Source organism: Emydura macquarii, unplaced genomic scaffold, assembly GCF_026122565.2.
Source record: "Emydura macquarii macquarii isolate MOO-44397 ecotype Brisbane River unplaced genomic scaffold, CSIRO-AGI_Emac_v2 contig_1263, whole genome shotgun sequence".
Taxonomy (NCBI): domain Eukaryota; kingdom Metazoa; phylum Chordata; order Testudines; family Chelidae; genus Emydura; species Emydura macquarii.
The window spans coordinates 8,612,563-8,630,079 of NW_027131400.1; the positions used below are offsets into that span (position 1 = coordinate 8,612,563).

The 17,517-nt window shown below is 39.9% G+C and overlaps 1 protein-coding gene across 1 annotated transcript in view; it reads left to right on the forward strand.

The window, feature by feature from the left end:
* Window positions 1–16,473, forward strand: part of GLI3 (GLI family zinc finger 3) — a 238,333-nt gene extending 221,860 nt beyond the window's left edge. The window contains exons 11-15 of the mRNA XM_067550432.1: window positions 2,903–3,052; window positions 3,615–3,779; window positions 5,203–5,493; window positions 12,276–12,603; window positions 13,890–16,473. Coding sequence (XP_067406533.1) covers window positions 2,903–3,052; window positions 3,615–3,779; window positions 5,203–5,493; window positions 12,276–12,603; window positions 13,890–16,171 — 3,216 coding nt within the window. The 3' untranslated portion in view covers window positions 16,172–16,473. The remainder of the gene's footprint in view (window positions 1–2,902; window positions 3,053–3,614; window positions 3,780–5,202; window positions 5,494–12,275; window positions 12,604–13,889) is intronic.
* The last annotated feature ends 1,044 nt before the right edge of the window (window positions 16,474–17,517 follow it).

Below are 17,517 nucleotides of genomic sequence, written 5' to 3' on the forward strand. Positions count from 1 at the left end.
TCTGCTTTGCATAATACTCTTATGCCAGATTGTACAAGCTAAAAACTATTCATTTGTTCTCATAGTGGCGACCACGGAGTCAAAAACACCATGCAAAATCCAAAGGAAATTATCAGAGGGAAAGAACCTGAATGTTGACATTCACAAACTAATGAACGTTTTACATAGCAGTTAGCTCATTAACTCTATTTGTAGCATGTTTTTCAATGTGTGTGTCAGATACATACATGTACATAGTGCTACATAATAATTAAGCAGCCCAATAAAAATGGATGGCATTTTATTTACCTCTCTCTCTCTCTCTCTCTCTCTCTCTCTCTATATATATATATATATATATATATATATATATATATATATATATAAAATCAGTGAGTTGCTTTCAGAGTAAGGTACAACTCAGTCTGAGTACATTATCAGAATCTGACCCAAAGTGAGCAAGATGATGAAAGCCATGAATCTTATTGGCTAAGTGTTTTGTTGTGTCCTGCAACTATGTATGTTTTATAATTTGGATTTAGCACATTACATTCTCTTTGCCCCGTTCATCCGTCTCCTCTTCCTGCTTGACCAATGCCCAGCTCCATTCCAGTATCTTTACATCTCTGCCTGCCAACAGTCCACCCCTTCCTCCAAGGTAGCTGAGAATTTCATTCAAGAGTAAAATAAATGAAGCAGATTAATAGATGTCTTTGTCAGCCAATTTCTTCTAGGTCGTTCCTGAAGATGAGGGATTTCAGTGAGAACAAGGGGCTTTGCCAGACGGCTTAGAGAGAACTCTCAATGCATGGAGATAACGCGGGAGAAAGTGAAGATGACTGTGAGAAGAGTGGAGAGGATGGGAAAGGGGTGATATAAGAGAGGCAGGCAGATAAATAGGTAGGAGCAGATGTATGCAGTGCTCTGAAGGCAATCACATGATGCTTGACGTGGAGAAAGGAGGAGCCAGTGGAGTGATTTTAAGAGAGGAATGACAGTCATATCACTAGGAAGGTGAGTTTAGTGGCTGCATTTTGCATGGATTGGTGGGCTGGGGTGAATTTTAGGAAGGACAATGAGAATTGGTTACACTAATGAGGATGAAGGTTGAGAATCTTAGTTGTACGGACAAAGAGGAAAAAGTCAGATTTTATAATGACTGCGTAGGCAAACCTAGCAAGTTTTGGACACTGCCTGACTGTGTGGGTAAAAGCATGCTGTTGTAGTTGAAAGAAAGCAAAATTCAGCTACCTGTCCCTATTTAAATCAGGTGGAATTTAATTTGTGTCATATTCACCAGGTGTTATTTTGTATCCCATGTCATTTTATCCATACAGTTCATGCACCATTTTATTTACAGGAAGATTTGGCCAATAGTTATTTTAGTAGATTGAGTGTTGTACTTCATTTTCCTCCAGGAAATAAGAATTCACATATACCTCTCTGTACTGTTCTGATTCGGTTTCAAACCACTGATCATCTGCACATTTTTGGTACAGGTTCGTGTAATATGAATAGACTACCAAGATATGCATTTGAAACATAACCATTTAACCGTTACATGTTGTACATTGTCCAACACAGCTGTTCTGTTCAGATGCTCTGCGCACAATCATAACTTTAAAGAAATGGTAATAAAGCTTAAAAAACAGAAAAAGAACTGTCATCCTGTAGAGGAAACCCACATCTGTTTGCCATGGGGACACTGTATAATTGTGAACATAAGTGATTTTATGTGGGTTTTTTTATTGTTTTCAGGACTTTGAAAAGATTAGGATTATCTTTTTGTGCTCCAGTATGAACTACTGACTTTCTGTATGTCTGACTTTTCTGTGAGCTACTTATGGAGCAGATACCGATTTCATCTCTATACTAAGATCAAGTTTAAACTCTGGAAACAGTTTATATTATTACCTTAATTGAAAGAATTGTATTTTCTGAAGCAGGAGGCCACCTAGTGGTAAAGCTGGAAATTGATGACAGTTTACAAAAACTGCAAAAAAAATTGAAGAACTCTAATGACAACAAAGTTTATGAAGGCTGGGATTTTCCAAGAAAGTCTAGTAGAGTTAGGCAACCAAACCCCATTGAAATTTATTCCTTTAGGCCTCTTTGAAAATCCCAGTCTAGGATGATTTTCTTAAAAGCGGAGCAAAGAATTTGAACAATTAATCTTGTTTTAAATTCAGTTTTATGCTGTGACATTTGGTTCCTGATTCAGCACGCTATCCAAGCACTTAATGAAACCATAAGCATGTACTTAAATGCGTTGCCTTACTTAGTGGAACAGAACAAGTTACCTTTTGGAAAGAGCAAAAGGCATAGAACCAAATTTTGTCTTTGGACACACCCACACAGATCCCACTGACCACAATTACAGCTGTACATGTGTTTTGGAGGGCCATATTTAAGTCTTAGCCTTTGAGAAAAGCTATTAAACTAGGGAAGAACTATATTATATAAAAGCAAAAGACGTCTGGGTTGGCATGAACTCCACTTCTTTGGGGTTTTTTTTTATCATTGCAGTGTTTAATATTTTCCAGGCATACATGAAATAAAAACATCCACTTTAAAGAAAATGCTGGAAATATGGACTGAGTCCAAAATGGGTGGTTTGAAGTTCAATTCGTCAGTTATAGTGACTTTTTTTATTTGGAACACATATCCCCTGACAAAAATGTTATACGAAAAAATTACATTAGCAACAAAGTCGTTAAGGGACTGCCTTTTTATTCTGCATTTATACAGTGCTGTAGTGCAATGGTCCATGGCTGGGCTTCCTGGGTGCTACCATAATGTGAATATTTAATAAAGAAATAATAATGTCTTAAGCAGAAGTCAGAGAGAGACGTACAGTTTAAGGGCAGAAGGGACCACCAGAGCATCAGTGTGTTAAACTGTGATATTGTTTGTACCTATGTAGCATATAAACAATGATCATATACACGGCGAGAAGAAGGAGTTTGTGTGCCGATGGCTGGATTGTTCCCGGGAGCAGAAGCCGTTCAAAGCCCAGTATATGCTGGTTGTACACATGAGGAGACACACAGGGGAAAAGCCACACAAATGCACTGTGAGTAAACAATACTGAATTCCACGCTATAATAGAGTGGATAGGCTCATGTGGAGAGCATAAAGGGGCTAATTCTCCAGTGCCTTGCCACTCGTTAGACCAGAATGTTTGTGCAAATACCACCCCATCAGCATGGTAACATGGTCTCTCCACTTTGACTACGGAAGGTGCAAGCTAGGGCAGAATTAAGTCCAGTGTAGCCACTAACCAACCTGATGAATCACTAAAATAATGCATTGTTAAGTCATAGAGAGGCATTTGCATGAGTGTTTAAAATCACTTTCCCTCACTGAAGAGCATTTGGATACTAGTGCTGACCCAAAAATACGAGTGACTTTGTAATGGGTTTCAGTGTTAATGCAAACATATTGCATGAAGGTTTTTTTTCACTTATAATAACTGTTTTACATGGTGCTGGAATTATTTTATTGTGGATTGTGCCGTATGTGAACAAACCATAAGAATGGGAAACCTTCTAGTCTGAGAGATTTTTTTTTTATTGGTTTAACTTTTCTCCAAGTCCAAGTATTTAGAATAATCCCAATGTGCATGTTGTCTCCAGTTTGAAGGTTGTACAAAGGCCTACTCCAGGCTAGAAAACTTGAAAACTCACTTGAGATCTCACACTGGAGAGAAACCATATGTGTGTGAGCATGAGGGCTGCAACAAAGCATTCTCTAATGCCTCTGATCGAGCCAAGCACCAAAATAGGACTCATTCCAATGAGGTAAGCAATCACGCAGGCAGTGAAAGGGCCCTGGCTGCCCACAGACACAATGCTGTCAAAAGAAAGTATTGTGAAAGGCAGACACTAAAATCCTCGAGAAACATGAAATAGGTAAGTTAATGACAGTCAATCATTTTAACAGCATGGTGATCTAAAGAAACTCCTTGTCATTTTATCACGAGTCAAAGACTGTCTGGGTGATCTAATGAGGACTTTGTATGGGAACCAGTGAAAGGGCTGAGTTAAAATCCAGTGATACATTTCTCTCTCCCCAAAGTGGAGGGGGTCACACAGCTCCCAAGGAGAGTTTTAAGCCTCCTGTTGTTGTTCTATAGTGACATCTGCTGGTTAGTCAGTAGCAGCATTAATTCTGGTGGGAGTTTATTTGGAGTCTGGTCCTGTAAGTTGGTGTGCACCCTCAACTACTCACAAAGGGAATGGAAGCAAAAGGGGTTCAGCATCTTGCTAGAGACACAGCAGGATTGGGATTTAACTTCTTCAGCTACTGTTGGTAAACGTTGGAGGATCTCAAAGGTCTTGGCTTGGCCAAAACTTCTGAGGTCTTCTCCCTGGGCCTCCTTTCCACAATATTTCACTCTCTTTCCGCTCCAACTAGATTCTTCCCTACACCTCATCTTTTCCTTCTCCTCAGTCTGCTCCCCTCTGGGCCTAGTAGAGAATGAGCATTCTGGCTGATTACAATCTCCCTCCGTTTCCAAAACAAGCTCATCTTTCTTTGGTGATCTTCCCCCAGATCTCTGTCAGCAATTCACTAGAAGAGTTGCTTTCTTCAAATTTTGCAGTCTCTGTAGCATCCGTGGGTCACAGGTGACCCAGACAGCATTGCACAGCTCCAAATTCAGGTTAAACCTAGGTGCATGTGCTCTGAAGACTTCTAGACATGCTGATACATGATGGTGGATTTTGTAAATTATTACAAAAAGCAGGGGGCAGGAGATTTACCTAAACCTGTCCATTACCTGATCTAAGTTTTGGGTCAGTTCATACTCTGAACTTCAGAGGTACCTGCCAACCCAGAGGCATGATACTGAACTAGATAGACCAGTGATCTGATCCAATGTGATAAATCCTATGGGGTTGATCTTCAGCTGGAGTACATTGTCGTAGCTCTCTTGGCTTCAGTGGACCTATGCCAAATTACTCCAGCTGAGGATCTGCTTATAGTCTTACTTTGTTACGTTGGTAGCAATAATGTGTACTGTGCTACCTTCAAAAGCAAGGAAGATGAAAAGATTTGATAGGTGTGGTCAGTGCTGGGACAGATTTACAATGCCATCACTTGGTTAATGCATTCACTGTGGAAGGGTAGAATTGCTACACTTACGGCGCTCAAAGGAATTCTTAGGAATCCGGCAAGGAAACCAAATCTAACCTCAGCATTTCTTCCCACCTGATCTGGCAGAAACCATATGTTTGCAAGATACCAGGCTGCACAAAGCGCTACACAGACCCCAGTTCTCTCCGGAAACATGTGAAGACTGTGCATGGTCCTGAGGCACACGTCACCAAGAAGCAGCGTGGAGATATTCATCCAAGGCCTCCACCGCCAAGAGACCCAGGCAGCCATTCTCAATCCAGATCACCAGGTCAGCAGACTCAGGGTGCAATTGGTGAGCAAAAGGACCTCAGCAACACTACCTCAAAGCGTGAAGAATGTCTCCAAGTGAAAGCTGTCAAGTCAGAAAAACCAATGGTATGCAGCATACTGTGCTTCTTTGTTTCTTCCTCGCTATTCTCATTGTTCGTTAATAAATTCCAGTGCACTGCTTGTTTTTTTACCAGATAGCTTACATTTTAAATGGCTTTAAAAACTGTAACAAACACCACTGTAAAGGCACCAGATTTTCAGAAAATGCTGAGCACCCACTCACTGACCATCTGATTCCTGTAAGGAGTTTCAAATTCAGCACCCTAAGGTTGAGGCCCCTAAAACCACCAGTCACTCTTGAAAATGTAGGCCATGGTCTTTAATTATGTGATTGCATATTCTATCTGAAAGCATATAACCTTTTTTGTCTACAATCTTAGGTACACATTTATCTAAGATACGATATCATGAATCTACAGGTGATACCAAATCCAGGCATGAAAGCGGGTGGGGCAGAGCCAAGGTTGTGTGTTGGAAATGAACTTTCACATTTCCTCTGTGTTCAATTGTGCATTCTGAATTTTGCTTTCATATAGGTTTTTGCAGTTACTTTCCTGGAGTTTTTTAATCCTTTTTTTTTTTTTTTTTAAAAGGCTCCAAGTTTATAAGTAATAGACATTGGTTCTCTAGGTCAACTGACTACCTACCAACTAATAAACCAAAACACTTGGGCTCAGCATCTCAAAACTATCAGTGGGAGTTAAGCATGTAAATACCTTTGAGGATCTGGACCTTGTAGGCTGGTGTTTGTTAGCACTGCAGGTTAGGCATGGTACACTTTTCCATGCCTGCATATGTATATACCCTTAGAATTAAGAAGTCCTTAAGGCAGCATGAGTATCTCCTGTCCAGCCATCCTGCCTCCTTGTTGATTGCCCTGAATTTTGATTTTTGGAATGTTTTGCGCACTTCAAAAACTGAACCGAGGTCTTACATCATCCTAAACAGCTTAAATTGATCTATGATGTGAGGTCAGTTTAAGTTGTTTAAGCACCTTTCAGGCCAAAAAGAATTTTAAATTGCAAAAATACAAGTCTTTAAAAAAACAAACAGTTTCTGAACGCTGGCCAATGTGAAGCAAAGAGGAGGAGGAGGCTGCAGGCTAAGAAGCAGTAATCAGGCACAGCATGAAGCTAAAGACTTGTTTGTAATGGCTGTACTTTTTGCACCTGTGCACATTAAGCTTTACAGGAATTTATTTTACTCTGCGTAATTGAATAAAATTTCCTCATGACACATGTCTCACAGGTGTCTGGCATAGTACGTCTTTTATGTACACAGCTTAATACATACAAATGGGCTAAAAAGTTAGGGAAAACGCACAAGGAATATAGCATAGGAAAATGAAGAAATGCATAAACCAAAATTTTAATTAAAGGGCCAGATCTTCAGCTGGTATAAATTATTCTAGCCGCTTACACCAGTGGATTTATACCAATTTATGCTAGCTGAGGATCTGGTCCAAAGAGAGCATTTAACCAGTTACACATGATACAGGTAAATAACCACAATGTAAACAGTGGCCTTGATTTTCAGTGCACTCAAAACTCTACAGAAGTCTATTGGAGCTTTGGGGATACCTCACTCTTGAACATCAAGACTAATATGTGTAAAAGACAAGCCGGTACTATAGAAATACAAGAGACATTTGTAGGTTAGGGGCCTCTGCTGCTGCTTTTGAAATCAACAGGAATTTTGTGATTATCTTCAATGGGAGCAGGATCATTTTCTTAAGAACCTGTTGTGCAAACTCTTGGTACCAAGCATACCGCTTACTGGCAGTCCTTGGGAATGGTGAATGGTACTGGGCACAACTCTCTGTCATAGGGGTTTGCAGGATCAGTCCCTTACTTAATGTTTGTTCAATGCTTTATAAGTTTAAAGTGACTTATGAATGTGAAGCATCAGCATTATTAATAATATGTTTGTAAGTCTATATATATGAGAAAAAAGTTAATAACAGTGTTGTTAGATATAAAATCATGATTCCTGATGAACAGTATTGATGTCTTATTAATTGATACTCTACAGAATTCACTATAAAAGCCAATTGCCTGGTGATGCAGGATTATGGGCATACTTATACTGTCTCCATAGTTAAAGTTGCACCAGGATGTTCCTTTAATGGAAATGTTTAATTGAAATGTTATATGATTTTTAACTTTCCTTCCCTTTACATGTTAGTTAATGATGGGGAATTATTTTCCTTGCTTATCAGAGGAGAGATGAATCAATAATAAATGCCAACGTTTATTCCCCAAACCTTCATTGTGATCTTCGCAAACTGACTATTGCACAGAAAAATCAGGGGGCTCCGCATGGATGCAGTAGTTTCCATGTGTAGATTACAGGATCAAGGGCTTGTCTGCACAACCATTAGACTTTGGCAAGCTGGGGTGTGAATCTTCCCTGCAGTACCCTGACGTGGACTAACTTGCCATGTGCACTCTGCTGGTGCACGTTGACAATTCGTTAATGCGCTTTGAGATAGTCCCATTTCAAAGAGGATTACATCAAAGTGCTCTAACAAACTGTTAGCGTGCATCAACGGGGTGCCACGCCATCAGTGGCAGGCTAGCATGGGATATATTCACACACACACACACCAGCTTGCACGGTCTAATTGCTTATATAGAAAAGCCCCAGGACTCTAGTTTTCAATCCAAACCTCCTTATTTGGAGAACAATGTGGCCCCATAGTTATCTGCCCCCACTGTTTTGTGTCCATGGTTCATTCATGCTTTCCTATCACATTTAATTATCTATTGCTGGAAAGCACTGTTTAAGAGCTAAGTATTTATTATTAATTAGTATTCTTCTTGTTGTTCACTGCAACCACAGAACTGGATCAGCCAAAATGGAGGTGTGGTTTGACAAATGTAAGCCCTCCAAGTTAAGGTGCTATTAAATATTAGTGCACATTTTTCAAACAAAAAAAATGGTTTAATTGAAAATTGCCTTTTTAAAATTGAAAATTTTCACTGAATTTGTTTTATTTTTTAATTTCGAACTAAATTGAAAAATGAGAAATTTTGCTTTTTAGTTGCTCATTTCTCCATTTTCCTGCCCACCCTTTTCCAATTGCAAAATAAAAAAAGTGGGTGGAAATGGGGAAAAAAGAGCAAGAGAGTGGGGAAGAAAACAGAAAAACAAAAAATATTGAAAATAAAAGTTTCAATAAAAATGTTTGTGAATAATTTCAAAGAAAGAAAAAAAATGTGGTGGTGTGGGGGGCGGGGAAGGGAGAATGAATGGGTTTTTTGAAACCAGTGAAATGAAAATAACTTTTTGTAATTTTCAGCTAATGTTTGTTAGGTGTTTTCATTTTATAAAAGATCTATTAAGTAATTAAATATTCGGCTATGTCTACACTACCACGTATGTCCACATAGCTTATGCCACGCATACGAGTGGTCTTTTTATGCTGATGGGAGAGCGCTTTCTTGTCAGCATTAAGTGTCTTCACTTGATGCTCTGCAGTGATGCAGCTGTATTGGTACCGCTGCGCCCCTGCAACACTGAACGTGTAGACATGGCCTAAGTAGCTTTCTCTAGCACAGCCTTCTCTCAAGGGGGACAGAACTAAATAAAGAAGTTAACTCATTTTCTTCAATATCTGGATTCACAATTTCTTTACACCCGTCTTTTGGGGAATAAAAAGACCAGATCCTTCAGTCTTTACTCACATAATCCACATGCTGCTTAGTAGCTTCAATACACACCAGTGTAGGAGTTACTCCCATTGTAGTCAAAAGGAAGCCTTCTGTTGACTTTACTAGAAATTACATTAGGCTCTGTGGGCCCAAACCATTCCTGCCACTCTTAGTTAGGTGAGTAGTCCATTGCAGTTAATGAGAGTAATTGAGTAAAAGGTACCAACGTGAGTAAAGCTTTGCAGGTTTGAGACTTAAAATAAGTTTGTTTTTTATGAATGATATTAAATATTTCTCACTGTAAATCAGCTCTAAAAATAGGTGATTAAAAATGTAACTTAGTTGTCCTTTTTTTCTTGGTTTTCATTGCTCTATGAGTTAAGATATGTCCTTTGTTTTTCTACTAATTCAATGTTTCTTCTGTCTAATGCTCTTAAATGTCTTGTTCTAACTTCCTAAGGACAGTGGGTAATAAGGTGAGGGGATTTAAACTTCTCTGAAGTTTTTTCATTGCAACATTATTTTCTTTTTCAGCCTTTTGCTTGTTGTAAAATCATTCTTTTATTTAGTAAGAAGCATTCCATCAGACACATTCCCAAATATACGTGTAATGAGCATTTTGCAACACTTGGCATGTGAAATAGCTAGATCACGTTGGTGAAATACTGTCAGATATATTTGTTTGTATATAGCTATGTATAGACATATATCATATTTATGCATATACGTATCTATAGATATGCATTCCCCCGATCATTGTCTCTACTTCTAGATCATTTTGGCCAATGTGTGTGGCTACAAGAACAGACTTCTGACCATTAGCATTCTTTATTTAACTCTTCTATAGTGGGTGGAAGCTCACTGCTCCCAGGTAACATTTATTCTTTAGCCCTCACCAAATCTGCAGTGACCAAGATTTGGAATTGTACCACAATCAATGTGGACTTATAAACTATAAATATTATCATTGCTTTAGAAATACTAAAATTATTATCACACCTGAATATTCATGACAGCCAGACTAAGCCATTACTCTGGCACAGGCCTGTATCTTCATTCACTTTGTTGTTAAAATTCAAAGACATCACTGATAGCTACAAAATTCAAGTTAGCAGCCCTAGTTTGCATGAAGATCACATGCTGACTGAAAGTGCAAAAGCCTAAAAGTAAAATAATGAAATAGATTCCTGCTTATGAGGCTGTTCTTGGAAGCAAAATGATTTTGCATGTCCTGCAGATCTGTAATCGTAATAGCTAATTGGTGCATCTTGAACCTCTCTCTCTCTCTCTTTCCCTCTACCCTACCCGAATAATTTTCTCATTCTTGTAGGGAAAACCCTCTTGAATACTTCAAAGACCCTGTATTTTACAGCCTCAAGAATACCTCTACAATAAACTAATCAGTTTGGAGCATTTGTCTCACCTGTTTGTTTAAAAGAGAAAATGAAGTTGTGGCAGGTCCATGCCCCTTGTAGAATATCACCTTGGGCTACGAGCTTGTCACAAGTTAAAGATGGGAGATCTCCAAGAACGTGAAGGTTTTGATTCAGTAGACGGCCATCTTTCTAGCGAGGGTACATCTGTACTGGAGCTGGAAGTGTAATTCCCAGCCCAGGTTGACGTACCTGCGTTAGCTCTTATCAAGCTGGCATGCTAAAAATAGCAGTGTAGCAGCTGCAACAGGCTAGCTGCCCCAGCTACAAGCCTGTCTGAAACCTGTGTATGCATTTGGGGTGGCTACCTGTCCTGGCACACTCATCTCTGCAGCATCACGTCCATTTTTAGCATGCTATCTCAATCAGAGCTAACGCAGGTATATCTACTGGAGCTGGAAATTAGCCATCCAGATCCAGTGTAGACACAGTACTGAGAAGGTGTTACACTTGAGTGTGCTGGTGGGGTATTTCATATGGTGTTTTGGGCTTCACGTTAATGCCAGGAGAACTTGCATTCAGCAAATCTGTTGTTTTATTCTAACTTCACATCTATCCAACACCATTGAAACCAGAGTCTGCTCCCCGCTGAAGCAAGTAGAACTCTGTCTGCTCAGCATTCAGCATGACAGATGATTTGTACAGCTCGGCTTTGGAGCAACAGCACCTATTTTACACAGATGGGACATAAAGCTGAGGCTCTTATTACTTGTGGCCATTCAGAAATTATGATCCCGTGGGTGCTGAGGTAAAGCTGATATTACGTTATAATATTCTTACATTGAAATTTGTTTATTTCTCATGTGCCAAAGTTTAAACCCTGAAAATGTTTGTAACAGTGAATTTGTACTTCTTGAATATTATCAAATCCTTCAAGTTCTTTGGCTGTATACTTTTCTAAAATGCCCAATGTTGTTTTGTTTTGATTTTTTGCAAGCCTAGAATTGTAAATTAGCCTTGGTGTCTTGGTCAAATTCCAATTTGGGTAATTACTTTCAAATGATCTAACTTTGGTCTTGGTCCATGACTGGGCCTCATAGGCAGCATGATAATACAAATAATAGTAATAATAAGTTTATCCTGTAGTTTCAATTGAATACAGTATATATATGAAACCTGTAAAGTGATTTAATTGATCCAAGATCCTTCAAGATGAATGGTGTAATATAGATGTAATGTACTCTCTCTAAGGCTTAGTACACATTTACTGAGAAATTCGGCAGTAGTCAACAGGAGTTACGCAAGCTATGCAGAGTAGCTTGCGTAACACCCGTCGACTTCCTAACTTCCCTTTAGCGTGCTGATGGGAAATGCATTCCTGTCGATGCAGCGCTACACCTTTTGAGGAAGTGGTTTAATTGAATCGACTTCCGGATCAATTGAGCGGGTCTTCACTGTCGCTCAATCGATCCGAATAGATAGATCTGACGGTAGCAAATTTGCCACCATCCGTCTGTACATACCTTTAGTAAGACGTTAAGATGACTTTTAATACGGGGGTTCTCAATAGTTTTCAGTGTGGTCAAGTCAAGTAGCCATGTTCCAGAAAGCCTTTTAGATCATTGTCCTCTGTTCAAACTTAGCTACCCCTCTGGAACTGTTCAAACTTAGTTTTTCTGTTCATTTGCTTTTCTTTACCTCAGTATGGAATAACATCTGTTTACGAGGTACATTGAAATCGCTTTGTTAACATTCTTTGCCTAATCCTAATTACCATTCATTTCTTACTTCACTCAAACAGACATCTCAGCCAAGCCCTGGTGGTCAGTCTACATGCAGCAGCGAACAGTCCCCCATCAGCAACTATTCCAACCATGGGATCGAGCTTAATCTGACCAGTGGAGGTAGTGTAGGAGACCTCAGCGTCATTGATGAAACCCCAATCATGGACTCTACCATTTCAACAGCAACCACAGCACTTGGCTTACAAGCCAGAAGGAACATGACAGGGACCAAATGGATGGAGCAAGTCAAATTAGAAAGGTTGAAACAAGTTAATGGAGTGCTTCCAAGATTGAATCCCATTCCATCTTCAAAAGCCCCGACCTTGCCACCTCTCATAGGAAATGGTGAGATATGCGTAATTGGATTAATCTTACTTTCAGTCTTTAACTTTGTCATTTTAGGGCTTGATGTTGCAGGCCTTACCATGGACAGTACAGCTCATGAAATTCAGTGGGAGTTCTATTTGTCTAGGAACTGTAAGACTGGCCCCTGCGTTTTTCAATATGTATATTTTTCCATTTAAATTAGAAATCCTACTGTACTGGTGGAAGTTGACAAGTCCACATTTTATGTTCCTGTTAATCCCACATTTTATATTCCTGGAAGTAAATATTGGTAGTCTGATGATCATGCTTGAAATACTTAGATTCTGTGGAACAAAACATTCAATTCCCAGCATCATTTTAGCCCTCTATCCTTCCAAGGTAGAGAAATTAAATACCATGCAGTTTATTATATGGTATTCTTTCAAGTGAGGCCTTTAAACCTCAGATTCTATCTGCCTTGCATAGAGATTATGGACCACATTTAAAAATGTGCTTTAACAAATGCACAATAGTTGCACATGGAGAAGATAATGCGAGAAAAATGCATGTATAGTTTCTTACATAAAGCACACAGAGGCATACTGGACCCTAAAGATTCCACAGCACTTTCTATAAGAGGTGGGATTTGACTTGGTGCCCTGGCCAGGGCCAATATTTCTCCTCCCAGCACTGTTGGACAACTTACCATGTACCAGTTGGCTGCTGCTGTGCACCCTCGTGGTGACTGCACATCTGTGGTATCATATGTACATAATTTGTGAAGTGCATTTGAGAAAAGGAATGACATAAAGTGATGTTGCTGCTTATATTATGTTTATTAGAAAGGGGAACTGGGAAAGATGTTTTGCAGTTGTTCTGAATAACATGCAAATATTTAACAATTCTTTAAAAATGATTCTGACTAATTTCCAGGTTGCATATTTAGCCATCTGGATTTAGATCATCACATGAATGCCAGTTTAATTAGTCATTAAAAAGCTAAAAAAGCTTTCTTGAGAATATGGGAGACCTGAGTCAGTGTCAATCTGAGCAGTTCCACTTAAGTCACTGTAACTACACCAAGAGCTGACAACCAAGGATGTGGCCTGTGAATCTTGGGTTGGGCTCACATTGAAATATTGTTTTGAATCTGTGAGCCCCTATACAAGAATGCTATGTAGCCCTACTTCTATTTGAGAAAACTGTCTTCATTTCCTAGAATCATATGGGCATTTCCTTGAAAGCCTTTTACTTATCTCAGACATTACATGTTTTCTACAGTTGGTCTTGATTAATATTCATGTATCTGTGAATTTTACCTCCAGGTATCCAGTCAAGCAGTAGCTGCAGTTTAGGAGGATCCATGACTATTCTACCCAACAGAAATGAAATTTCAAGTATGGACATCACATTGTTAAACATGCTGAACAGGAGAGACAGCAATACCAGCACAATTAGTTCCGCCTACTTGAGTAGCCGTAGGTCCTCTGGAATTTCACCTTGTTTTTCCAGTCGGAGATCCAGTGATGCTTCCCAAGCTGAGGGAAGGCCTCAGAACATGAGTGTCGCCGACTCTTATGACCCCATCTCAACTGATGCCTCCAGGCGATCCAGTGAAGTGAGTCAGTGTGATGGCCTGCCAAGCCTACTCAGCCTCACCCCAGCTCAGCAATACAGGCTGAAAGCTAAATATGCAGCAGCTACTGGTGGACCTCCACCAACCCCACTGCCTAACATGGAGAGGATGAGCCTCAAAACAAGGATGGCGCTGTTGGGTGACTGCAGGGAGTCTGGAGTTTCTCCTCTGCCTCCAGTAAATGCTCCTCGAAGATGTAGTGATGGCGGGGCAAATAGTTATAGCAGGAGGCATTTTCTGCCTCATGATGTGCTGGGAAATGGGACAAGGAGAGCCAGTGATCCAGTAAGAATGGTCTCTGACAACCTTTCTCTGCCTAGAGTCCAGCGATTCAACAGTCTTAATAGCTTTAACCCTCCCGTTTTGCCTCCATCTATGGAAAAGCGAAACTTCATTCTTCAGAACTACACCCGCTCTGATGGTGGCCTGTTCCGTAACTTCTACTCCCCATGTCCTCCGAGTATCAGTGAGAATGTCACCATGGAGGCTGCTATCATGGAAACGGATGGTAGTCTGAATGATGAGGATCTCCTGCCAGATGATGTGGTTCAGTATTTGAATTCTCAGAACCAGGGCATGTATGACCATTTGCCAAACAATGTCCTGGACAACAACAAAATGCATCATGGCTCAGCTATAGGGAACAACAACTTTGACCAGGCCCCTTCGTCAAACGGTCAGCAGACCAGCTCTGAAGCAAACAAAAGCGATCTGCCAATTCAGTGGAATGAAGTAAGCTCAGGAAGTTCTGACTTGTCTCCTTCAAAAATGAAATGTGGTCCACGCTCTGCACTCCAGCAAATTCGAGCCTTTGGACTATACAACAATATGATGATCCAGCAGCAGAACCTAGAAAGAAATGGTGTGGCCCATCAAAATGGCTATCAACATCTTGTGGAAAACAACAGCTCTTACAGTTTACAGCAGAACATGATTATCAGCAACAACACCACCAGTAACTCTTTCAACATGCAGGTAAACAAGGCACAGCCATATGGTGAAAACATCACCAGACAACCAATGATTTCTGGGACAATGGACAGTTCCTGTGGCATGGCGATCCAAGGGCAGAAGTTAAGAAGCAACAGCATGCTAATAAACAAAAGCCAGCAAAATTTTGGCCATCCCATGGTGCCAGGTGAGCAATCTGTCAGTATGGCAAATGGGATGCCGAGCACAAATACGCTAGAACCTGAATATCAGCCAGTAGGGGAAGGAATTCATTATCAGGGAGTCAATCAATCCAATCAAATGATGTTAGGGCAGGTTAGTCCTACCTCACAAATCAGCCTTTGTCAAGGATCACAGAGTTGTCCACCAATGTCTCACAACATTGGAAACCAGCAATCAGGTTTGGTGGTGGCGAAGAGTTACCAGCCATGTGCCAACTATGGAGGCAACAGACGGCAAAACGTGCTGAGAAACAGCCTGGCACAACAGCAAGGATTTGTAGGCGATGCAAACCAGACATACAGGGTAAACGGCATTAAGATGGAGATGCAAATTCAATCACAACAGTTCTGCTCTAATATGCAGAATTACTCTGGTCAGTTATATGACCAATCCATGGGCTTTAGTCAGCAAGATATGAAAACAAGTTCTTTCTCTGTTTCGGAAGCCAACTGCCTGCTGCAAGGGACTGGTACTGCAAACTCATCTGAGCTTCTTTCCCCAGGGGCTAACCAGGTGACAAGCACAGTTGACAGCATTGACAGCAACAGCCTAGAAGGTGTGCAGATTGATTTCGATGCTATCATAGATGATGGGGACCATGCCAGCTTAATTTCAGGAGCCCTGAGTCCAAGTATTATCCAGAACCTCTCACACAATTCTTCACGCCTCACCACTCCCCGAGCGTCTCTTACATTCCCAGCTATGCCTGTGAGCACAACCAACATGGCTATTGGGGACATGAGCTCTTTGTTGACCTCACTTGCAGAAGAAAGCAAGTTTCTTGCTGTTATGCAATAGACATGGGGGAAAAGAACTTAGGAGATAACCGGTAAAAAGTGACTCATTTTTTAGTTGTGTATGTATTTTAGCAATCTCATCTCACCTAAATGGGATGTGTTTCAAGTATATTCCTTTTATGGAATAATGGACTCTGAAAACCCTAAAGTGTTCTAGGGAGAAACTGTCTTCCATTTCAGTTTTGAATCAGTATTGTTAGACCCACTCCTCACGCTCTTTTTTTTTTAAATGTCTGTTTTTCCTTTTTTTATTGTAAACCAATGTAAACGTGTGAAGTGCATGTTTTGTTTTGTTTTTTTAAAGGAAGGTCTAATGAAATGACTTTGCAATTTTCTTTTACGCAAAAGATACACAATCTTGTGTGATGGTTGCCAATGTTTTTATTTATGTAGGCACAAAACAACCAGGCATGATATACAGAGTACATACAGTGAGAAAGATAGCATCTGTGAATCCATTGCTGTAAGGTGGACAAACTAAGCCATGTACAAACCTACTCATTCTGCTCCCTGGTCATGTACCCATAACCAAAAGATATCTGGAGCTCGTGCAAATAAGAAATGCAAAAGCATCAAACTTTTTTGTCCCAAACACGTGTGTATGTGTGTGTCTGTGTACACACACACACACACACACACACACACACACAGACTTTGCACCGCAACTGTACAGCAGCTATGTATCATTTCTATGACAAACCCCTTTTTAGGCATTAAAAAAACCCTTTGTGAACACAATTCACATATTTAGCAGAATTTGGTATACATTTTTGCAGATGTTATTAGATGAGGAGAATAAAAATAAATGGATGTTTGGTGATTTGGGTATTTTTATACTCTTCATCAAATAACTTTATAAATTTTTGTAATTAAATGGTGTACGTTGTTAGCACCTGCTTCTGTGCCACTGAGACTAGTGGTAGTCCAAGGTCATTCTAATTCAGTTAAAATGATGGCGGGTTGGAAGTTTAAAATCAGCTACTTTCTGTCTGCAGATCATAGAGTTATTTAGTACACATACCCTTTCACTATTCATATGCAGCAGAGTATTAGCTATGTCAACTCCTATTGACCTACTACACAGTAACAACTTCAGAACAACCACTATGTTAATCCATGAATAAAAGTTCCCTACATTCGCATTGACCCAATGGGCCATATTGATTCCTATGGACCACAAGGGTGCTAATACATTCCCAAAGCACTATTTTTGTACTTTTAACATTTTACATCTAAACTTCTGATTAAAAAAAAAAAATCAAAGGAAGAGTCACTAAAGAAACTATATTCTGGTATGAAGAGTCTTAGTTAAAGCTAAAAACACAAGCAAAGTCCTTGTTACCGGCC